The sequence below is a fragment of the Panulirus ornatus genome, chromosome 46 (assembly GCF_036320965.1).
Source record: "Panulirus ornatus isolate Po-2019 chromosome 46, ASM3632096v1, whole genome shotgun sequence".
NCBI lineage: Eukaryota > Metazoa > Arthropoda > Malacostraca > Decapoda > Palinuridae > Panulirus > Panulirus ornatus.
Genome location: NC_092269.1, coordinates 22964073 through 22990909, shown reverse-complemented (window position 1 = coordinate 22990909; position 26837 = coordinate 22964073). Strand labels below are relative to the sequence as shown.

The following is a 26837-nucleotide window of genomic DNA, read 5'->3' as shown; positions in this document are numbered from 1 at the left end:
TAGGTAACCCTCTTTCACCTGTACTAAGTAATCTTTATATGGAATTTTTTGAAACAAAATTACTAAAGGATATCTTACTTTCCAATGCAATTTGGTTTAGGTATGTAGATGATGTTTTTTGTGTTTGGCCAACGAATGAGAATTTACAAATATTTCTCCTCTTACTTAACAATTTAGTACCTTCCATCAAATTTACTGTAGAAAATGAAAATAATGGTATGTTTCCATTTTTAGATTGCATGATCCATAGAGAAGGAAACAAGATTAAGTATAACATATACAGAAAACCCACCAATGTATGCTCATATATCCATTATTACTCATCTCAACATGACAGAGTTAAATTATCATTTCAATCTATGTTCCTAAGGGCATTACGTATTTGCAGTCCAGAGTTTGATGATGAGTTTGTGAAGATATATTCTATTGGATCTAAGTTAAAGTACCCTAGATCTTTCATTGATAAATCCCTTAAGTTACCAAAGAAATCTTTTAGTTCTCCCTTTTAATAATAATTTCACTTTGCTTCCCATGTTGCTTAAATCCTTTAATGTAAATGTTGCCTTTAGCAACAATAATACTATAAAGAATATCGTAATCAGGAATTCACCAGAAAATTCTCTTGGTTCCATCTATAAAGTTTATTGTGGAAATTGTGATGAATTTTATGTTGGTCGGACTGGTAAGGATCTTTCTGTTAGACTTAAGCAACATAAATATAGTATAAGAACGGGACAAGAATCAAATGCCTTGTTTAATCATGTTAAAAACTATGGTCATTGTCTTGACTGGAGTAATGCCATCTCAGTTGTTCACTCTAACTCTATTACCCAGGGAAATATCGTTGAATCTTCTATTATTAAACACACAAAAATTATAATCTTAATATTAGTAATGGTCTGTACAAATTAGATAACTTTATTCTTGATAAGATTTGTAAAATAAGTTTACGAACGCTAGTTTTATGTTTTGGACAATCACATGTTTACCAAATGGCGTCCTAGCTTCGTCTCTTCGATGTATATCAACTGACTGTGTCTCCCCTGATGATGTGATTATTACACGAAAGGGCACTTGGGAACTTTTCGTGTTTCATTTTCCCCGTGGACTCACAGGAATATCTTGATCACGCGCAAAATTGTGATCCTTTCCAATATATATATATATATATATATATATATATATATATATATATATATATATATATATATATATATATATATATATATATATATATATATATATATATATATATATATATATATATAAATATATATATATATATATATATATATATATATACATACATATATATATATATATATATATATATATATATATATATATATATATATATATATATTCTTTTTTTTTTTTTTTTGCTTTGTCGCTGTCTCCCGCGTTCGCGAGGTAGCGCAAGGAAACAGACGAAAGAAATGGCCCAACCCACCCCCAAACACATGTATATACATACGTCCACACACTCAATTATACATACCTACACAGCTTTCCATGGTTTACCCAAGACGCTTCACATGCCTTGATTCAATCCACTGACAGCACGTCAACCCCGGTATACCACATCGCTCCAATTCACTCTATTCCTTGCCCTCCTTTCATCCTCCTGCATGTTCAGGCCCCGATCACACAAAATCTTTTTCACTCCATCTTTCCACCTCCAATTTGGTCTCCCTCTTCTCCTCGTTCCCTCCACCTCCGACACATATATTCTCTTGGTCAATCTTTCCTCACTCATTCTCTACATGTGCCCAAACCATTTCAAAACACCCTCTTCTGCTCTCTCAACCACGCTCTTTTTATTTCCACACATCTCTCTTACCCTTACGTTACTTACTCGATCAAACCACCTCACACCACACATTGTCCTCAAACATCTCATTTCCAGCACATCCATCCTCCTGCGCACAACTCTATCCATAGCCCACGCCTCGCAACCATACAACATTGTTGGAACCTCTATTCCTTCAAACATACCCATTTTTGCTTTCCGAGATAATGTTCTCGACTTCCACACATTCTTCAAGGCTCCCAGAATTTTCGCCCCCTCCCCCACCCTATGATCCACTTCCGCTTCCATGGTTCCATCCGCTGCCAGATCCACTCCCAGATATCTAAAACACTTCACTTCCTCCAGTTTTTCTCCATTCAAACTCACCTCCCAATTGACTTGACCCTCAACACTACTGTACCTAATAACCTTGCTCTTATTCACATTTACTCTTAACTTTCTTCTTTCACACACTTTACCAAACTCAGTCACCAGCTTGTGCAGTTTCTCACATGAATCAGCCACCAGCGCTGTATCATCAGCGAACAGCAACTGACTCACTTCCCAAGCTCTCTCATCCCCAACAGACTTCATACTTGCCCATCTTTCCAAAACTCTTGCATTCACCTCCCTAACAACCCCATCCATAAACAAATTAAACAACCATGGAGACATCACACACCCCTGCAGCAAACCTACATTCACTGAGAACCAATCACTTTCACCTCTTCCTACACGTACACATGCCTTACATCCTCGATAAAAACTTTTCACTGCTTCTAACAACTTGCCTCCCACACCATATATTCTTAATACCTTCCACAGAGCATCTCTATCAACTCTATCATATGCCTTCTCCAGATCCATAAATGCTACATACAAATCCATTTGCTTTTCTAAGTATTTCTCACATACATTCTTCAAAGCAAACACCTGATCCACACATCCTCTACCACTTCTGAAACCACACTGCTCTTCCCCAATCTGATGCTCTGTACATGACTTCACCCTCTCAATCAATACCCTCCCATATAATTTACCAGGAATACTCAACAAACTTATACCTCTGTAATTTGAGCACTCACTCTTATCCCCTTTGCCTTTGTACAATGGCACTATGCACGCATTCCGCCAATCCTCAGGCACCTCACCATGAGTCATACATACATTAAATAACCTTACCAACCAGTCAATAATACAGTCACCCCCTCTTTTAATAAATTCCACTGCAATACCATCCAAACCCACTGCCTTGCCGGCTTTCATCTTCCGCAAAGCTTTTAGTACCTCTTCTCTGTTTACCAAATCATTTTCCCTAACCCTCTCACTTTGCACACCACCTCGACCAAAACACCCTATATCTGCCACTCTATCATCAAACACATTCAACAAACGTTCAAAATACTCACTCCATCTCCTTCTCACATCACCACTACTTGTTATCACCTCCCCATTTGCGCCCTTCACTAAAGTTCCCATTTGCTCCCTTGTCTTACGCACTTTATTTACCTCCTTCCAGAACATCTTTTTATTCTCCCTAAAATTTAATGATACACTCTCACCCCATATATATATATATATATATATATATATATATATATATATATATATATATATATATATATATATATATATATATATATGACGACCCTTAACCCTACTGTACCTAATAACCTTGCTCTTATTCACATTTACTCTTAACTTTCTTCTTTCACACAATTTACCAAACTCAGTCACTAGCTTCTGCAGTTTCTCACATGAATCAGCCACCAGCGCTGTATCATCAGCGAACAACAACTGACTCACTTCCCAAGCTCTCTCATCCACAACAGACTTCATACTTGCCCCTCTTTCCGAAACTCTTGCATTCACCTCCCTAACAACCCCATCCATAAACAAATTAAACAACCATGGAGATATCACACACCCCTGCCGCAAACCTACATTCACTGAGAAACATTCACTTTCCTCTCTTCCTACACGTACACATGCCTTACATCCTCGATATAAACTTTTCACTACTTCTAACAACTTGCCTCACACACCATATATTCTTAATACCTTCCACAGAGCATCTCTATGAACTCTATCATATGCCTTCTCCAGATCCATAAATGCTACATACAAATCCATTTGCTTTTCTCACATACATTCTTCAAAGCAAACACCTGATCCACACATCCTCTACCACTTCTGAAACCACACTGCTCTTCCCCAGTCTGATGCTCTGTACATGCCTTCACCCTCTCAATCAATACTCTCCCATATAATTTACCAGGAATACTCAACAAACTTATACCTCTGTAATTTGAGCAGTCACTTTTATCCCCATTGCCTTTGTACAATGGCACTATGCACGCATTCCGCCAATCGTCAGGCACCTAACCATGAGTCATACATACATTAAATAACCTTACCAACCAGTCAACAATACAGTCACGCCCTTTTTTGATAGATTCTACTGCAATACCATCCAAACCTGCTGCCTTGCCGGCTTTCTTCTTCCGCAAAGCTTTTACTACCTCTTCTCTGTTTACTAAATCATTTTCCCTAACCCTCTCACTTTGCACACCACCTCGACCAAAACCCCCTATATCTGCCACTCTATCATCAAACACATTCAACAAACCTTCAAAATACTCACTCCATCTCCTTCTCACATCACCACTACTTATTATCACCTCCCCATTTGCGCCCTTCACTGAAGTTCCCATTTGCTCCCTTGTCTTACGCACTTTATTTACCTCCTTCCAGAACATCTTTTTATTCTCCCTAAAATTTGAAGATACTCCCTCACCCCAACTCTCATTTGCCCTCTTTTTCACCTCTTGCACCTTTCTGCTGACCTCCTGTCTCTTTCTTTTATACATCTTCCACTCGATTGTATTTTTTCCCTGCAAAAATCGTCCAAATGCCTCTCTCTTCTCCATCACTAATAATCTTACTTCTTCATCCCACCACTCACTACCCTTTCTAATGAACAACTTCCCACGCTTCTCATGCCACAAGCATCTTTTGCGCAATCCATCACTGATTCCCTAAATACATACCATTCCTCCCCCACTCCCCTTACTTCCATTCTTCTCAGCTTTTTCCATTCTGTACTCAGTCTCTCCTGGTACTTCCTCACACAAGTCTCCTTCCCAAGCTCACTTACTCTCACCACCCTCTTCACCCCAACATTCACTCTTCTTTTCTGAAAACCCATAAAAATCTTCACCTTAGCCTCCACAAGATAATGATCAGACATCCCTCCAGTTGCACCTCTCAGCACATTAACATCCAAAAGTCTCTCTTTCGCGCGCCTGTCAATTAACACGTAAACTAATAACGCTCTCTGGCCATCTCTCCTACTTACATAGGTATACTCATGTATATCTCGCTTTTTAAACCATGTATTCCCAATCATCAGTCCTTTTTCAGCACATAAATCTACAAGCTCTTCACCATTTCCATTTACAACACTGAACACCCCATGTATTCCAATTATTCCCTTAACTGCCATCTTACTCATCTTTGCCTTCAAATCACCCATCACTATAACTCGGTCTTGTGCATCAAAACCACTAACACACTCATTTAGCTGCTCCCAAAACACTTGCCGCTCATGATCTTTCTTCTCATGCCCAGGTGCATATGCACCAATAATCACCCATCTCTCTCCATCAACTTTCAGTTTTACCCATATCAATCGAGAATTTACTTTCTTACATTCTATCACATACTCCCACAACTCCTGTTTCAGGAGTAGTGCTACTCCTTCTCTTGCTCTTGTCCTCTCACTAACCCCTGACTTTACTCCCAAGACATTCCCAAACCACTCTTCCTCTTTACCCTTGAGCTTCGTTTCACTCAGAATCAAAACATCCAGGCTCCTTTCTTCAAACATACTACCTATCTCTCCTTTCTTTAACATCTTGGTTACATCCACACTCATTTAGACACCCCAATCTGAGTCTACGAGGAGGATGAGCACTCCCCGCGTGACTCCTTCTGTTTCCCATATATATATATATATATATATATATATATATATATATATATATATATATATATATATATATATATTTTGCTTTGTCGCTGTCTCCCGCGTTTGCGAGGTAGCGCAAGGAAACAGACGAAAGAAATGGCCCAACCCACCCCCATACACATGTATATACATACGTCCACACACGCAAATATACATACCTACACAGCTTTCCATGGTTTACCCCAGACGCTTCATATGCCCTGATTCAATCCACTGACAGCACGTCAACCCCGGTATACCACATCGATCCAATTCACTCTATTCCTTGCCCTCCTTTCACCCTCCTGCATGTTCAGGCCCCGATCACACAAAATCTTTTTCACTCCATCTTTCCAGCTCCAATTTGGTCTCCCACTTCTCCTCGTTCCCTTCACCTCCGACACATATATCCTCTTGGTCAATCTTTCCTCACTCATTCTCTCCATGTGCCCAAACCATTTCAAAACACCCTCTACTGTTCTCTCAACCACGCTCTTTTTATTTCCACACATCTCTCTTACCCTTACGTTACTTACTCGATCAAACCACCTCACACCACACATTGTCCTCAAACATCTCATTTCCAGCACATCCATCCTCCTGCGCACAAGTCTATCTATAGCCCACGCCTCGCAACCATACAACATTGTTGGAACCACTATTCCTTCAAACATACCCATTTTTGCTTTCCGAGATAATGTTCCCAACTTCCACACATTCTTCAAGCCTCCCAGGATTTTCGCCCTCTCCCCCACCCTATGATCCACTTCCGCTTCCATGGTTACATCCGCTGCCAGATCCACTCCCAGATATCTAAAACACTTTACTTCCTCCAGTTTTTCTCCATTCAAACTTACCTCCCAATTGACTTGACCCTCAACCCTACTGTACCTAATAACCTTGCTCTTATTCACATTTACTCTTAACTTTCTTCTTTCACACACTTTACCAAACTCAGCCACCAGCTTCTGCAGTTTCTCACATGAATCAGCCACCAGCGCTGTATCATCAGCGAACAACTGACTCACTTCCCAAGCTCTCTCATCCACAAGAGACTTCATACTTGCCCCTCTTTCCAAAACTCTTGCATTCACCTCCCTAACAACCCCATCCATAAACAAATTAAACAATCATGGAGACATCACACACCCCTGCCGCAAACCTACATTCACTGAGAACCAATCACTTTCCTCTCTTCCTACACGTACAAAAAACTTTTCACTGCTTCTAACAACTTGCCTCCCACACCATATATTCTTAATACCTTGCACAGAGCATCTGTATCAACTCTATCATACGCCTTCTCCAGATCCATAAATGCTACATATAAATCCATTTGCTTCTCTAAGTATTTCTCACATACATTCTTCAAAGCAAACACCTGATCCACACATCCTCTACCACTTCTGAAACCACACTGCTCTTCCCCAATCTGATGCTCTGTACATGCCTTCACCCTCTCAATCAATACCCTCCCATATAATTTACCAGGAATACTCAACAAACTTATACCTCTGTAATTTGAGCACTCACACTTATCCCCTTTGCCTTTGTACAATGGCACTATGCACGCATTCCGCCAATCCTCAGGCACCTCACCATGAGTCATACATACATTAAATAACCTTACCAACCAGTCAATAATACAGTCACCGCCTTTTCTAATAAATTCCACTGCAATAACATCCAAACCTGCTGCCTTGCCGGCTTTCATCTTCCGCAAAGCTTTTACTACCTCTTCTCTGTTTACCAAATCATTTTGATAAACATATATATATATATATATATATATATATATATATATATATATATATATATATATATATATATATATATATATATATATATATATATATATATATATATATATATATATGTATATATATGTATATATATATATATATATATATATATATATATATATATATATATATATATATATATATATATATATATATATATATATATATATATATATATATACATATATACATATATGTATATCCTGTTTGTCAATCTTTCTTCACTCATTCTCTTTATATGTCGAAACCTATAAGTATATTCTCTCATACTTTGTCAGCTGCACTTTTTATTTCTTGTCCATATATCTGTCTTATCTTTTTATTACTTACTCGATCAATCCACCTCACACCACAAATTGTCCTCAAACATTTCATTTAAACATATCTACCCTCTTCCGCACAAACTTATCTATAGCTCATGCCTTGCAACCATACAACATTTTTGGAACTATTGTTCCTTGCAATATACCTATTTTTGGTCACTGAGATAACTTTCTCTCCTTCCCACTCATCCTTCATGTCATCCAGAAAATTCACCTCCTCCTCCAAACTGTGACTCACTTTCATTTCTTTGGTTGCAGTAGGTGCTTCGTCTACTCCCAGATATCTAAAAAGCTCATTTCCTCCAATTTTTTCCAGACTCACTTCTCAACTACCTTGTCCCTCAACGCTGCTGAACCTTATAACCTTCCTCCTATTCACATTCATTCCGAACTTTCTCCTTTCGCACAATTTTCCATACTCTGTCAGTAACTTCTGCAGTTCGTTACTCGAATCAATAACCAGTGCTGTATCATCGGCAAGTAACAACTGGCTCACTTCCCAGGCCCTTTTATCCCCAGCAGACCGCATATTCGCTCCTCTCTAAATCTCTTGCATTTACCTCCTTAACCATCCCATCCGTAAACAAACTAAACAACTTTGGGGACTTCACACCCTCTTGCTGCAGACCGACCTTCTTGGGAACCAATCACTCTCGTCTCTTCCTACTCGTAATATGCCAAGCACCTTTGATGAAAATTTGTTACTTATTACAGCTTACATCCCACATCGTATACTATTATAACATTTTACAAAGTATCCCTATTCACCGTGCCATATGCCTTATGCCTTATGCCATACGTCTTATCCATAAAGCAAACACCTGATCTACACATCCTCTACCACCACACTACTCCTCCCTATTCTGATGCTCTGTATATGCCTTTACTCTCTCAATCAATATCATCCCATATAATTTCCTAGGAATACTCACAAAACTTATGCCTCTGTAATTTGGAAACTCACCTTTATCCCCTTTGCCTTTGTAAAATGGCATCACGCATGCATTCCGCCAATCCTCAGGCAGTGCACCATGATCCATACTTACATTATATATCCTTACCAAACAGCCAACAACACAGTCACCCCCTTTTATTAGTGAATTGACCTGAAATACCATATATATGTGTGAGAGTGTGTGTATGTGTATTATTGTCAAGAGCATAAGGTGCGTAACACATTTAGTAACGAGAAATTGTATAATTACGTGTTTGAATATTCATCCAAACATGTTGGAAAATATACATCTAATTATGATTAATGATGGCAAGAATGTTACGGAGACATCTTCACGCGGAACTTTTCATTTACTTGTGACTCTTTAAGAAAATACCGGAGAAAACAAAATAATCAAAATATCTCACGTAAAGTTAAGTTTAGCAGCGAAGGTGTAGAGAAACCTTGCGTCCAGGCAGTCCGTGGGAGTGATGATGCTGCCTGGCTCTTCGCTCTTCGTCGTGTAGTCCATGAAGGGAAAGTGTCGCAAGGCCACGACCCGGAAATAGTGACCCATCAGATCATGGAACTGTTCTGGAGAGCAAATATCACTTTATTCCCAGTCTTTGGTCTTGAAAGCGAATATCATCGATTAAGTTTGTTTTTTTGTGAGCTTATATATTAAAAAACGTTATGATGGTAGGTCCTTTCAATTCTACTGATTATGACTTTATTAGATATAACCAGACCTCAGAATACAATTTGATAGACAGTATCTACAGGAATCACTTCTATTGCTGTGGTATTCAGGCAGAGGGAAACAATTCCTTTCCGAACAAAATCGCTTCAGAGATAGACAATAAAAAAAAAAAAAATCATATCATTAATCGTGTATTGGAAGTAAAATATCATAAAGTTCGTCTATCATAATAACTTCAAATTATGTGGTATTCTTGCAGAGGGATGTATAACTACATTCCAAATATTTCTATTGGAAAAGTAGACAAAGAAATCGTATCACCATCATTCATGATACATATGGCTGTAGTTACGCTCTCCCTGGGGTGAAATGATCGTCACGTCAAAGGAGTGTTGGAGACGTGGCCGCAACTTACACAGTGGTAAAAATTCAGATCATTTTATCTTTCAGAAATTGCAGGTCTTCATTGTTAATGCTGACCAGACATATTTTCAGTTGGGTGGACATTTATCGAAAGATTTTGATCGATTCAATGAGATGTCTGATAAATAACCTGGATCTTCACAAACAATGAGGCTCCATACTGAGTCTAAGAGCAGAGGGTACGACCTGAACACTGTAGATAATCTTGTGAGGAAGCGCCGCCTCACTGAAGACTCATTAGAGTCAGAAGCAAGAAAATTTTTCTAAATCTTCCAAACACTGATTTACACAGACATTCACATGGATCCAGTAGAACAGTAACAGTTTGCCAAGGGCTAAACTTATATCATCCACACATGAATGAAATAATATTATGATACCTGAAGACAAGGGATGCTCAAAGACAGATCATTTGATCAAGTCATATTCAAAATTAATTTTTCCTTTTGTTGTAGATGTGGGTGGGTATGCAAGTGGAAATTAAGAGGACATAGGAAATAACAACCAATCTAAGTTCGACTGGCCGATTGAAAAGATTATCTACCAAATGATGCCCTAATACTAGATGAGTTTGGAACAGAACAGAAGGAATGCTCCCAATCAAAGGTAGGATAACTCGTAATGAACTGGGAAAACATTCACTTTAATGGAAAGAACAAAAACTTATATTACTCCTGTTGGTAGATATTAGTGTGTTTCCTCCTAACACTGGAATCAGGACATTTCATACTGGGAGCAGAAAGCGTGGGCATTCAGAATGAGGCATCTCTGGGTCGGTATCATAAGGGACATGCTGAAAAGAAATAGAAACCATACCTGGGAAGAGGTTATCAAGTTGTGGGACGGCGGAGAATAGGTCCACTTGCATGATTAACTGAACGTCTGCCTCACCACTGCTGCAGTACAGACAACGGCGATACAACCACACCAGTTCATTCACTGCTGCTGTAATAGACGGAATGGCTCTTTACATATAAACATATTTTTTTCTCCCTCTCTCTTTACAACTATCTCATTACCGTGAAATATATGACCTTGTGAACATCTGGTATCACTGTATATTTTCCTCCATCAATCATTTCTTACTACAAAGACAGATGTCTCTCTCACTTGTCTCTCTCACTTGTCTCTCTCTCTCTCTCTCTCTCTCTCTCTCTCTCTCTCTCTCTCTCTCTCTCTCTCTCTCTCTCTCTCTCTCTCTCTCTCTCTCTGTCTGCACACACACACACACAATACACAATATATTGGAGGGCCTCCGTAGTGTTATGCTTAGTGTTACTGACTATAAATCAGCACGGGTTCGCCCGGAGTCGGATCTACGCCAGTTCGAAGCCTGGGTACGGCAGTCGGTCTATACCGAACCTAGATGTTCATCTTCCCTCGGGGATGGTCGGTAAATGGGTACCTGGCATAGCTTAGTGTATGTATGTGTGTGTGTGCGATACTTTTGAAATGTGAATTTTAATCTGTCTTTTTGAAGATGTATACAATGTATACAGAATTACAAATCTTTTTTAGGGGATTTTCTGTTTAAGGGAAAGTATCACGGACTTTCACAAGTACTTACGTATTTCTGCTCTGGCATTACTGAGGCGTGACCCACCGTAGGAGCGTGCAGGTGGGGCATAAGGGGCTGGTTCCTGTATTGCTAGGTAGAGAGCGTGGACGGTGTTGCGAAGACTAGGGTGGAGAAGGACGTCCCTCACTCCTGCCCTCCCACCCACCACCACAACACTTGTCTCCGACCTGCGCCACAACCCAGACGTCTCCACTAGTCTGTAAAATTTAGTTCTGATAATTGGCTTAAGTTTAGTGTATCTGGTCACCCTAAAAGAAATTGTGTGACTAATCTATCTGAGAACCTTCTTCCATTTTCTGTACCTTATATCCAGAGAAAAATGAGAGAACACTCAGCCAAACACAGGACACGTAAATTGAGTGACTTTAACTGTACATTCACTTCCACTATGTTGCAAGATCTTACGTGATTTACGGGAACTACGTATGAGGCGATAAAGTATATAGTACATCAATGCAGTCTTTAATTTGTTTACTTGGACTTTCAAAATACAAGATATAACGTCACCGTATGTGATATATAATAACTATCAAATACCTTTTGATGATTTGCAAAAAAACTTTCCTTTACTGAAATAATGAACATATATATATATATATATATATATATATATATATATATATATATATATATATATATATATATATATATATATATATATATATATATATATATATATATATATATATATATATATATATATATATATATATATATATATATACATATATATATATATATATATATATTTTTTTTTTTTTTTTCTTTGTCGCTGTCTCCCGCGTTTGCGAGGTAGCGCAAGGAAACAGACGAAAGAAATGGCCCAACCCACCACCATACACATGTATATACATACGTCCACACACGCAAATACACATACCTACACAGCTTTCCATGGTTTACCCCAGATGCTTCACATGCCTTGATTCAATCCACTGACAGCACGTCAACCCCGGTATACCACATCGCTCCAATTCACTCTATTCCTTGCCCTCCTTTCACCCTCCTGCATGTTCAGGCCCCGATCACACAAAATCTTTTTCACTCCATCTTTCCACCTCCAATTTGGTCTCCCTCTTCTCCTCGTTCCCTCCACCTCCGACACATATATTCTCTTGGTCAATCTTTCCTCACTCATTCTCTCCATGTGCCCGAACCATCTCAAAACACCCTCTTCTGCTCTCTCAACCACGCTCTTTTCATTTCCACACATCTCTCTTACCCTTACGTTACTTACTCGATCAAACCACCTCACACCACACATTGTCCTCAAACATCTCATTTCCAGCACATCTATCCTCCTGCGCACAACTCTATCCATAGCCCACGCCTCGCAACCATACAACATTGTTGGAACCACTATTCCTTCAAACATACCCATTTTTGCTTTCCGAGATAATGTTCTCGACTTCCACACATTCTTCAAGGCCCCCAGAATTTTCGCCCCCTCCACCACCCTATGATCCACTTCCGCTTCCATGGTTCCATCCACTGCCAGATCCACTCCCAGATATCTAAAACACTTCACTTCCTCCAGTTTTTCTCCATTCAAACTCACCTCCCAATTGACTTGACCCTCAACCCTACTGTACCTAATAACCTTGCTCTTATTCACATTTACTATTAACTTTCTTCTTTCACACACTTTACCAAACTCAGTCACCAGCTTCTGCAGTTTCTCACATGAATCAGCCACCAGCGCTGTATCATCAGCGAACAACAACTGACTCACTTCCCAAGCTCTCTCATCCCCAACAGACTTCATACTTGCCCCTCTTTCCAAAACTCTTGCATTCACCTCCCTAACCACCCCATCCATAAACAAATTAAACAACCATGGAGACATCACACACCCCTGCCGCAATCCTACATTCACTGAGAACCAATCACTTTCCTCTCTTCCTACACGTACACATGCCTTACATCCTCGATAAAAACTTTTCACTGCTTCTAACAACTTGCCTCCCACACCATATATTCTTAATACCTTCCACAGAGCATCTCTATCAACTTTATCATATGCCTTCTCAAGATCCATAAATGCTACATACAAATCCATTTGCTTTTCTAAGTATTTCTCACATAAATTCTTCAAAGCAAACACCCGATCCACACATCCTCTACCCCTTCTGAAACCACACTGCTCTTCCCCAATCTGATGCTCTTTACATGCCTTCACCCTCTCAATCAATATCCTCCCATATAATTTACCAGGAATACTCAACAAACTTATACCTCTGTAATTTCAGCACTCACTCTTATCCCCTTTGCCTTTGTACAATGGCACTATGCACGCATTCCGCCAATCCTCAGGCACCTCACCATGAGTCATACATACATTAAATAACCTTACCAACCAGTCAACAATACAGTCACCCCCTTTTTTAATAAATTCCACTGCAATACCATCCAAACCTGCTGCCTTGCCGGCTTTCATCTTCCGCAAAGCTTTTACTATTTCTTCTCTATTTACCAAATCAATGTCCCTAACCCTCTCACTTTGCATACCACCTCGACCAAAACACCCTATATCTGCCACTCTATCATCAAACACATTGAACAAACCTTCAAAATACTCACTCCATCTCCTTCTCACATCACCACTACTTGTTATCACCTCCCCATTTGCGCCCTTCACTGAAGTTTTCCCATTTGCTCCCTTGTCTTACGCACTTTATTTACCTCCTTCCAGAACATCTTTTTATTCTCCCTAAAATTTAATGATACTCTCTCACCCCAACTCTCAATTGCCCTTTTTTTCACCTCTTGCACCTTTCTCTTGACCTCCTGTCTCTTTCTTTTATACATCTCCCACTCAATTGCATTTTTTCCCTGCAAAAATCGTCCAAATGCCTCTCTCTTCTCTTTCACTAATACTCTTACTTCTTCATCCCACCACTCACTACCCTTTCTAATCAACCCACCTCCCTCTCTTCTCATGCCACAAGCATCTTTTGCGCAATCCATCACTAATTCCCTAAATACATCCCATTCCTCCCCCATTCCCCTTACTTCCATTGTTCTCACCTTTTTCCATTCTGTACTCAGTCTCTCCTGGTACTTCCTCACACAAGTCTCCTTCCCAAGCTCACTTACTCTCACCACCCTCTTCACCCCAAAATTCACTCTTCTTTTCTGAAAACCCATACAAATCTTCACCTTAGCCTCCACAAGATAATGATCAGACATCCCTCCAGTTGCACCTCTCAGCACATTAACATCCAAAAGTCTCTCTTTCGCGCGCCTGTCAATTAACACGTAATCCAATAACGCTCTCTTTCCATCTCTCCTACTTACATAAGTATACTTATGTATATCTCGCTTTTTAAAGCAGGTATTCCCAATCATCAGTCCTTTTTCAGCACATAAATCTACAAGCTCTTCACCATTTCCATTTACAACACTGAACACCCCATGTATACCAATTATTCCCTCAACTGCCACATTACTCACCTTTGCATTCAAATCACCCATCACTATAACCCGGTCTCGTGCATCAAAACCACTAACACACTCATTCAGCTACTCCCAAAACACTTGCCTCTCATGATCTTTCTTCTCATGCCCAGGTGCATATGCACCAATAATCACCCATCTCTCTCCATCAACTTTCAGTTTTACCCATATCAATCGAGAATTTACTTTCTTACATTCTATCACATACTCCCACAACTCCTGTTTCAGGAGTATTGCTACTCCTTCCCTTGCTCTTGTCTTCTCACTAACCCCTGACTTTACTCCCAAGACATTCCCAAACCACTCTTCCCATTTACCCTTGAGCTTCGTTTCACTCAGAGCCAAAACATCCAGGTTCCTTTCCTCATATATATATATATATATATATATATATATATATATATATATATATATATATATATATATATATATATATATATATATATATATGTTGGGGTGAAGAAGGTGGTGAGAGTAAGTGAGCTTGGGAAGGAGACCTGTGTGGGGAAGTACCAGGAGAGACTGTGTACAGAATGGAAAAAGGTGAGAACAATGGAAGTAAGGGGAGTGGGGGAGGAATGGGATGTATTTAGGGAATCAGTGATGGCTTGCGCAAAAGATGCTTGTGGCATGAGAAGAGTGGGAGGTGGGCTGTTTAGAAAGGGTAGTGAGTGGTGGGATGAAGAAGTAAGAGTATTAGTGAAAGAGAAGAGAGGCATTTGGACGATTCTTGCAGGGAAAAAATGCAATTGAGTGGGAGAAGTATAAAAGAGACAGGAGGTCAAGAGAAAGGTGCAAGAGGTGAAAAAAAGGGCAAATGAGAGTTGGGGTGAGAGACTATCAGTAAATTTTAGGGAGAATAAAAAGATGTTCTGGAAGGAGGTAAATAGGGTGCGTAAGACAAGGGAGCAAATGGGAACTTCAGTGAAGGGCGTAAATGGGGAGGTAATAACAAGTAGTGGTGATGTGAGAAGGAGATGGAATGAGTATTTTGAAGGTTTGTTGAATGTGTCTGATGACAGAGTGGCAGATATAGGGTGTTTTGGTCGAGGTGGTGTGCAAAGTGATAGGGTTAGGGAAAATGATTTGGTAAACAGAGAAGAGGTAGTAAAAGCTTTGCGGAAGATGAAAGCCGGCAAGGCAGCAGGTTTGGATGGTATTGCAGTGGAATTTATTAAAAAAGGGGGTGACTGTATTGTTGACTGGTTGGTAAGGTTATTTAATGTATGTATGACTCATAGTGAGGTGCCTGAGGATTGGCGGAATGCGTGCATAGTGCCATTGTACAAAGGCAAAGGGGATAAGAGTGAGTGCTCAAATTACAGAGGTATAAGTTTGTTAAGTATCCCTGGTAAATTATATGGGAGGGTATTGATTGAGAGGGTGAAGGCATGTACAGAGCATCAGATTGGGGAAGAGCAGTGCCGTTTCAGAAGTGGTAGAGGATGTGTGGATCAGGTGTTTGCTTTGAAGAATGTATGTGAGAAATACTTAGAAAAGCAAATGGATTTGTATGTAGATTTTATGGATCTGGAGAAGGCATATGATAGAGTTGAGAGAGATGCTCTGTGGAAGGTATTAAGAATATATGGTGTGGGAGGCAAGTTGTTAGAAGCAGTGAAAAGTTTTTATCGAGGATGTAAGGCATGTGTAGGTGTACGAAGAGAGGAAAGTGATTGGTTCTCAGTGAATGTAGGTTTGCGGCAGGGGTGTGTGATGTCTCCATGGTTGTTTAATTTGTTTATGGATGGGGTTGTTAGGGAGGTAAATGCAAGAGTCCTGGAAAGAGGGGCAAGTATGAAGTCTGTTGGGGATGAGAGAGCTTGGGAAGTGAGTCAGTTGTTGTTCGCTGATGATACAGCGCTGGTGGCTGATTCATGTGAGAAACTGCAGAAGCTGGTGACTGAGTTTGGTAAAGTGTGTGGAAGAAGGAAGTTAAGAGTAAATGTGAATAAGAGCAAGGTTATTAGGTACAGTAGGGTTGAGGGTCAAGTCAATTGGGAGGTGAGTTTGAATGGAGAAAAACTGGAGGAAGTGAAGTGTTTTAGATATCTGGGAGTGGATCTGTCAGCGGATGGAACCATGGAAGCGGAAGTGGATCATAGGGTGGGGGAGGGGGCGAAAATTTTGGGAGCCTTGAAAAATGTGTGGAAGTCGAGAACATTATCTCGGAAAGCAAAAATGGGTATGTTTGAAGGAATAGTGGTTCCAACAATGTTGTATGGTTGCGAGGCGTGGGCTATGGATAGAGTTGTGCGCAGGAGGATGGACGTGCTGGAAATGAGATGTTTGAGGAAAATGTGTGGTGTGAGGTGGTTTGATCGAGTAAGTAACGTAAGGGTAAGAGAGATGTGTGGAAATAAAAAGAGCGTGGTTGAGAGAGCAGAAGAGGGTGTTTTGAAATGGTTTGGGCACATGGAGAGAATGAGTGAGGAAAGATTGACCAAGAGGATATATGTGTCGGAGGTGGAGGGAACGAGGAGAAGAGGGAGACCAAATTGGAGGTGGAAAGATGGAGTGAAAAAGATTTTGTGTAATCGGGGCCTGAACATGCAGGAGGGTGAAAGAAGGGCAAGGAATAGAGTGAATTGGAGCGATGTGGTATACAGGGGTTGACGTGCTGTCAGTGGATTGAATCAAGGCATGTGAAGCGTCTGGGGTAAACCATGGAAAGCTGTGTAGGTATGTATATTTGCGTGTGTGGACGTGTGTATGTACATGTGTATGGGGGGGGGGGGTTGGGCCATTTCTTTCGTCTGTTTCCTTGCGCTACCTCGCAAACGCGGGAGACAGCGACAAAGTATAAAAAAAAAAAAAAAAAAATATATATATATATATATATATATATATATATATATATATATATATATATATATATATAGAGATGCTCTGTGGAAGGTATTAAGAATATATGGTGTGGGAGGCAAGTTGTTAGAAGCAGTGAAAAGTTTTTATCGAGGATGTAAGGCATGTGTACGTGTAGGAAGAGAGGAAAGTGATTGGTTCTCAGTGAATGTAGGTTTGCGGCAGGGGTGTGTGATGTCTCCATGGTTGTTTAATTTGTTTATGGATGGGGTTGTTAGGGAGGTAAATGCAAGAGTTTTGGAAAGAGGGGCAAGTATGAAGTCTGTTGGGGATGAGAGAGCTTGGGAAGTGAGTCAGTTGTTGTTCGCTGATGATACAGCGCTGATGGCGGATTCATGTGAGAAACTGCAGAAGCTGGTGACGGAGTTTGGTAAAGTGTGTGGAAGAAGAAAGTTAAGAGTGAATGTCAATAAGAGCAAGGTTATTAGGTACAGTAGGGTTGAGGGTCAAGTCAATTGGGAGGTGAGTTTGAATGGTGAGAGGCTGGAGGAAGCGAAGTGTTTTAGATATCTGGGAGTGGATCTGTCAGCGGATGGAACCATGGAAGCGGAAGTGGATCATAGGGTGGGGGAGGGGGCGAAAATTTTGGGAGCCTTGAAAAATGTGTGGAAGTCGAGAACATTATCCCGGAAAGCAAAAATGGGTATGTTTGAAGGAATAGTGGTTCCAACAATGTTGTATGGTTGCGAGGCGTGGGCTATGGATAGAGTTGTGCGCAGGAGGATGGATGTGCTGGAAATGAGATGTTTGAGGACAATGTGTGGTGTGAGGTGGTTTGATCGAGTAAGTAACGTAAGGGTAAGAGGGATGTGTGGAAATAAAAAGAGCGTGGTTGAGAGAGCAGAAGAGGGTGTTTTGAAGTGGTTTGGGCACATGGAGAGAATGAGTGAGGAAAGATTGACCAAGAGGATATATGTGTCGGAGGTGGAGGGAACGAGGAGAAGAGGGAGACCAAATTGGAGGTGGAAAGATGGAGTGAAAAGGATTTTGTGTGATCGGGGCCTGAACATGCAGGAGGGTGAAAGGAGGGCAAGGAATAGAGTGAATTGGAGCGATGTGGTATACAGGGGTTGACGTGCTGTCAGTGGATTGAATCAAGGCATGTGAAGCGTCTGGGGTAAACCATGGAAAGCTGTGTAGGTATGTATATTGCGTGTGTGGACATGTGTATGTACATGTGTATGGGGGGGGTTGGGCCATTTCTTTCGTCTGTTTCCTTGCGCTACCTCGCAAACGCGGGAGACAGCGACAAAGTATAAAAAAAAAAAAAAAAAAAAAAAAAAAAAAAAAAAATATATATATATATATATATATATATATATATATATAAATATGTATATATACATATATATATATATATATATATATATATATATATATATATATATATATATATATATATATATATATATATATATATATATATATATATTTATATATATATATATATATAAATATGTATATATACATATATATATATATATATATATATATATATATATATATATATATATATATATATATATATATATATATATATATATATATATATATATATATATATATATCTATATGTATATATATATATATATATATATATATATATATATATATATATATATATATATATATATATATATATATATATATATATTCCCTGGGGATAGGGGTGAAAGAATACTTCCCACGTATTCCCTGCGTGTCGTAGAAGGCGACTAAAAGGGGAGGGAGCGGGAGGCTGGAAATCCTCCCCTCTCGTTTTTTTTTAATTTTCCAAAAGAAGGAACAGAGAATTGGGCCATGTGAGGGTATTCCCTCAAAGGCCCAGTCCTCTGTTCTTAACGCTACCTTGCTAATGCTGGAAATGGCGAATAGTTTGAAAGAATGAATATATATATATATATATATATATATATATATATATATATATATATATATATATATATATATATATATATATATATATATATATATATATATATATATATATATATATATATATATATATATATATATATATATATATATATATATATATATATATATATATATATATATATATATATATATATATATATATATATATATATATATATATATATATATATATATATATATATATATATATATGTATACATATATATACATTTTTCTTTTTTTTTTTGCTTTGTCGCTGTCTCCCGCGTTTGCGAAGTAGCGCAAGGAAACACGAAAGAAATGGCCCAACCCACCCCCATACACATGTATATACATACGTCCACACACGCAAATATACATACCTGCACAGCTTTCCATGGTTTACCCCAGACGTTTCACATGCCCTGATTAAATCCACTGACAGCGCGTCAACCCCGGTATACCACATCGATCCAATTCACTCTATTCCTTGCCCTCCTTTCACAATCCTGCATGTTCAGGCCCCGATCACACAAAATCTTTTTCACTCCATCTTTCCACCTCCAATTTGGTCTCCCACTTCTCCTCGTTCCCTCCACCTCCGACACATATATCCTCTTGGTCAATCTTTCCTCACTTATTCTCTCCATGTTCCCAAACCATTTCAAAACACCCTCTTCTGCTCTCTCAACTAAGCTCTTTTTATTTCCACACATCTCTCTTACCCTTACGTTACTTCCTCGATCAACCCACCTCACACCATATATTGTCCTCAAACATCTCATTTCCAGCACATCCATCCTCCTGCGCACAACTCTATCCATAGCCCACGCCTCGCAACCATATAACATTGTAGGAACCACTATTCCTTCAAACATACCCATTTTTGCTTTCCGAGATAATGTTCTCGACTTCCACTAATTCTTCAAGGCTCCCAGGATTTTCGCCCCCTCCCCCACCCTATGATCTACTTCCGCTTCCATGGTTCCATCCGCTGCCAGATCCACTCCCAGATATCTAAAACACTTTACTTCCTCCAGTTTTTCTCCATTCAGACTTACCTCTCAATTGAATTGACCCTCAACCCTACTGTGCCTAATTACCTTGCTCTTATTCACATTTACTCTTAACGTTCTTCTTTCACACACTTTACCAAACTCAGTCACCAGCTTCTGCAGTTTCTCACATGAATCAGCCACCAGCGCTGTATCATCAGCTCACTCATCCATAATAAACTGCATACTTACCCCTCTTTCCAAAACTCTTGCATTCACCTCCCTAACAACCCCATCCATAAACAAATTAAACAACCATGGAGACATCACACACCCCTGCCACAAACCTATATTCACTGAGAACCACTCACTTTCCTCTCATCCTACACGCACACATGCCTTACATCATCGATTAAAAATTTTCACTGTTTCTAACAACTTGCCTCCCACACCATATATTCTTAATACCTTCCACAGAGCATCTCTATCAACTCTATCATATGCCTTCTCCAGATCCATAAATGCTACATACAGTTCCGTTTGCTTTTCCAAGTATTTCTTACCTACATTCTTCAAAGTAAACACCTGATCCACACATCCTCTACCACTTATGCAACCACACTGCTATTCCTAAATCTGATGCTCTGTATATGCCTTCACCCTCTTAATCAATACCCTACCATATAATTTACCAGGGATACTCAACAAACTTATACCTCTGTAATATGACCACTCACTCTTATCCCCTTTGCCTTTGTACAATGGCAGTATGCAAGGATTCCCCCAATCCTTAGGCACCTCACCATGAATCATACATACATTAAATAACCTTACCAATCAGTCAACAATACAGTCACCCCCTTTTTTTATAAATTCCACTGCAATACCATCCAAACCTGCTGTCTTGCATGTTTCATCTTACGCAACGCTTTTACTACCTCTTCTCTGTTTACCAAATCATTTTCCATAACCCTCTCACTTTGCACACCACCTCGACCAAAACACCCTATATCTGCCACTCTATCATCAAACACATTCAACAAACTTTCAAAATTCTCACTCCATCTCTTTCTCACATCGCTACTACTTGGTATCACCTCCCCATGAGCCCCCTTCACTAAAGTTCCGATTTGCTCCCTTGTCTTAGGCACTTTATTTATCTCCTTCCAAAACGACTTTTTATTCTCCCTAAAATTTAATGATACTCTCTCACCCCAACTCTCATTTCCTCTCTTTTTCACCTCTTGCACCTTTTTCTTGACCTCCTGCCTCTTTCTTCTATACATCTCCCACTCATTTGCATTTTTTCCCTGCAAGAATCGTCCACAAGCCTCTCTCTTCTCTTTCACTAATAATCTTACTTCGTCACCCCACCACTGACTACCCTTTCTAATCAACCCACCTCCCACGCTTTTCATACCACAAGTATCTTTTGCAAAAGACATCACTGCTTCCCTAAATACATCCCATTCCTCCCCCACTCCCCTTACCTCCTTTGTTCTCACCTTCTTCCATTCTGTACTCAGTCTCTCCTGGTACTTCCTCACATAAGTCTCACTTACTCTCACCACTCTCTTCACCCCAACATTCTCTCATTTTTTCTGAGAACCCTTACAAATCTTCACCTTGGTCTCCACAAGATAATGATCAGACATCCCTCCAGCTGCACCTCTAAGCACATTAACATCCAAAAGTCTCCCTTTCGCGCGCCTATCAATTAACACGTAATCCAATAACGCTCTCTGGCCATCTCTCCTACTTACATACGTATACTTATGTATATCTCACTTTTCAAACCAGGTATTTCCAAAAAAGAGTCCTTTTTCAGAACATAAATCTACAAGCTCCTCACCATTGACATTTACAACACTGAACACCCCATGAATACCAAAATTGCCACATTACTCACCTTTGCATTCAAATCACCCATCACTATAACCCCGTCTTGTGCATCAAAACCACTAAAACACTCATTCAGCTGCTCCGAAAACACTTGCCTCTCATGATCTTTCTTCTCATGCCCAGTTGCAAATGCACCAATAATAACCCATCTTTCTACATCAACTTTCACTTTTACCCATATCAATCTAGAATTTACTTCCATACACTCTATTACATACTATCACAACACATGTTTCAGGAGAAGTGCTACTCCTTCCCTTGCTCTTATCCTCTCACTAACCCCTGACTTTACTCCCAAGACATTCCCAAAACACTCTTCTCCATTACCCTTGAGCTTCGTTTCACTCAGAGCCAAAACATTCAGGTTCCTTTCCTCAAACATACTACCTATCTCTCCTTTTTTCTCATCTTGGTTACACCCACACACATTTAAACACCCCAATCTGAGCCTTCGAGAAGGATGAGCACTCCCCGCCCGGCTGCTTCTTCCGTTTCCCCTTTTAGAAAGTTAAAATACAAGGTGGGGAGAGTGTCTGGCCCCCCGCTCACGTTTCGTTTAGTGGCCTTCTACGACACGTGAGGAAAGCGTAAGAAGTATTCTTTCTCCCGTTTCCCCATATATATGTATATATAAGTAACGTAAGGGTAAGAGAGATGTGTGGAAATAAAAAGAGCGTGGTTGAGAGAGCAGAAAAAGGTGTTTTGAAATGGTTTGGGCACATGGAGAGAATGAGTGAGGAAAGATTGACCAAGAGGATATATGTGTCGGAGGTGGAGGGAACGAGGAGAAGAGGGAGACCAAATTGGAGGTGGAAAGATGGAGTGAAAAAGATTTTGCTTAATCGGGGCCTGGACATGCAGGAGGGTGAAAGGAGGGCAAGGAATAGAGTGAATTGGAGCGATGTGGTATACCGGGGTTGACGTGCTGTCAGTGGATTGAATCAGGGCATGTGAAGCGTCTGGGGTAAACCATGGAAAGCTGTGTAGGTATGTATATTTGCGTGTGTGGACGTATGTATATACATGTGTATGGGGGTGGGTTGGGCCATTTCTTTCGTCTGTTTCCTTGCGCTACCTCGCAAACGCGGGAGACAGCGACTAAGCAAAAAAAAAAAAAAAAAGAATATATATATATATATATATATATATATATATATATATATATATATATATATATATATATATATATATATATATATATATATATTCATATATATATATATATATATATATATATACATATATATATATATATATATATATATATATATATATATATATATATATATATATATATATATATATATATATATATATATATATATATATATATAAATGTATATATATATATATATATATATATATATATATATATATATATATATATATATATATATATATATATATATATATATATCCCTGGGGATAGGGGAGAAAGAATACTTCCCACGTATTCCCTGCGTGTCGTAGAAGGCGACTAAAAGGGAAGGGAGCGGGGGCTGGAAATCCTCCCCTCTCGTTTTTTTTTTTTTTTTTTTTTTTTTTTTTCCAAAAGAAGGAACAGAGAAGGGGGCCAGGTGAGGGTATTCCCTCAAAGACCCAGTCCTCTGTTCTTAACGCTACCTCGCTATCGCGGGAAATGGCGAATAGTATAAAAAAAAAAAATTATATATATATATATATATGTGGAAACAGAAGAATGAGTCACGCGGGGAGTGCTCATCCTCCTCGATGGCTCAGATTGGGGTGTCTAAATGTGTATGGATGTAACCAAGATGAGATTCAAAGGAGAGATAGGTAGTATGTTTGAGGAAAGGAACCTGGATGTTTTGACTCTGAGTGAAACGAAGCTCAAGGGTAAAGGGGAAGAGTGGTTTGGGAATGTCTTGTGAGTAAAGTCAGGGGATAGCGAGAGGACCAGAGCAAGGGAAGGAGTAGCACTACTCCTGAAACAGGAGTGGTGGGCATATGTGATAGAGTATAAGAAAGTAAATTCTAGATTGATACGGGTAAAACTTAAAGGTGATGGAGAGAGATGGGTGATTATTGGTGCATATGCTGCATGAGAAGAAAGATCATGAGAGGCAAGTGTTTTGGGAGCAGCTGAATGAGTGTGTTAGTGGTTTTGATGCACGAGACCAGGTTATACTGATGGGTGATTTGAATGCAAATGTGAGTAATGTGGCAGTTGAGGGAATAATTGGCATACATGGGGTGTTCAGTGTTGTAAATGGAAATGGTGAAGAGCTTGTAGATTTATGTGCTGAAAAAGGACTGGTGATTGGGAATACCTGGTTTAAAAAGCGAGATATACAAAAGTATACGTATGTAAGAGCGTTATTGGATTACGTGTTAATTGATAGGAGCGCGAAAGAGAGACTTTTGGATGTTAATGTGCTGAGAGGCAATTGGATGGATATCTGATCATTATTTTGTGCAAGCGAAGGGGAAGATGTATAGAGTCTTTCAGAAAAGAAGAGAGAATATTGGGGTGAAGAGAGTGGTGAGAGTAGGTGAGCTTGGGAAGGAGACTTGTATGAGGAAGTACCAGGAGAGACTGAGTACAGAATGGAAAAAGGTGAGAACAAAGGAGGTAAGGGGAGTGGGGGAGGAATGCGATGTATTTAGGGAAGTAGTGATGGCTTGCGCAAAAGATGCTTGTGGCATGAGAAGCGTGGGAGGTGGGTTGGTTAGAAAGGGTAGTGAGTGGTGAGATGAGGAAGTAAGATTATTAGTGAAAGAAAAGAGACAGGCATTTGAACGATTTTTGCAGGGAAATAATGCAAATGATTGGGAGATGTATAATAGAAAGAGGCAGGAGGTCAAGAGAAAATTGCAAGAGTTGAAAAAGAGGGCAAATGAGAGTTGGGGTAAGAGAGTATCATTAAATTTTAGGGAGAATAAAAAGATTTTTGGAAGGAGGTAAAGAAAGTGCGTAAGATAAGGGAGCGAATGGGAACTTCAGTGAAGGGGGCTAATGGGGAGGTGATACCAAGTAGTGGCGATGTGAGAAGGAGATGGAGTGAGTATTTTGAAGGTTTGTTGAATGTGTTTGATGATAGAGTGACAGATATAGGGTGTTTTGGTCGTGGTGGTGTGCATAGTGAGAGGGTTAGGGAAAATGATTTGGTAAACAGAGAAGAGGTAGTAAAAGCTTCGCGGAAGATGAAAGCCGGTAAAGCAGCAGGTTTGAATGGTATTGCAGTGGAATTTATTATAAAAGGGGGTGACTGTATTCTTGACTGGTTGGTAAGGTTATTTAATGTATGTATGACTCATGGTGAGGTGCCTGAGGATTGGCGGAATGCGTGCATAGTGCCATTGTGCAAAGGTAAAGGGGATAAGAGTGAGTGCTCAAATTACAGAGGTATAAGTTTGTTGAGTATTCCTGGTAAATTGTATGGGAGGGTATTGATTGAGAGGGTGAAGGCATGTACTGAGCATCAGATCGGGGAAGAGCAGTGTGGTTTCAGAAGTGGTAGAATGTGTGTGGATCAGGTGTTTGCTTTGAAGAATGTATGTGAGAAATACTTAGAAATGGAAATGCATTTGTATGTAGCATTTATGGATGTGAAGAAGGCATATGATAGAGTTTATGGAGATGCTCTGTGGAAAGTAGTAATAATATGTGGTGTGGAAGGCAAGTTGCTGAGAGCAGTGAAAAGTTTTTATCGAGGAGGTAAGGCATGTGTACGTGTAGGAAGAGAGGAAAGTGATTGGCTCTCAGTGAATGTAGATTTGCGGCAGGGGTGTGTGATGTCTACATGGTTGTTTAATTTGTTTATGGAGAGTTGTTAGGGAGGTGAATGCAAGAGTTTTGGAAAGAGGGGCAAGTATGCAGCTGTAGTGGATGAGAGAGCTTGGGAAGTGAGTCAGGTGTTCTTCGGTGATGATACAGCGCTGGTGGGCGATTTATGTGAGAAAGTGCAGAAGCTGGTGGCTGAGTTTGGTAAAGCAAGTGAAAGAAGAGAGTTGAGAGTAAATGTGAATAAGAGCAATGTTATTAGGTACAGTAGGGTTGAGGGTCAAGTCAATTGGGAGGTAAGTTTGAATCGAGAAAAACTGGAGGAGGTAGAGGTTTTAGATATTTGTGAGTGGATCTGGCAGCGGATGGAACCATGGAAGAGGAAGTGGATCATATGGTGGGGGATGGGGCGAAAATTC

General features: G+C 39.6%; 1 protein-coding gene across 1 annotated transcript in view; it reads right to left on the bottom strand.

The window, feature by feature from the left end:
• Positions 1 to 10928, bottom strand: part of LOC139763154 (probable glutamate receptor) — a 62868-nt gene extending 51940 nt beyond the window's left edge. Inside the window, exons 1-2 of the mRNA XM_071688860.1 lie at positions 10797 to 10928; positions 9286 to 9451 (exon numbers count right to left, since the gene is read on the bottom strand). Coding sequence (XP_071544961.1) covers positions 9286 to 9451; positions 10797 to 10848 — 218 coding nt within the window. The 5' untranslated portion in view covers positions 10849 to 10928. The remainder of the gene's footprint in view (positions 1 to 9285; positions 9452 to 10796) is intronic.
• Positions 10929 to 26837: the final 15909 nt, after the last annotated feature.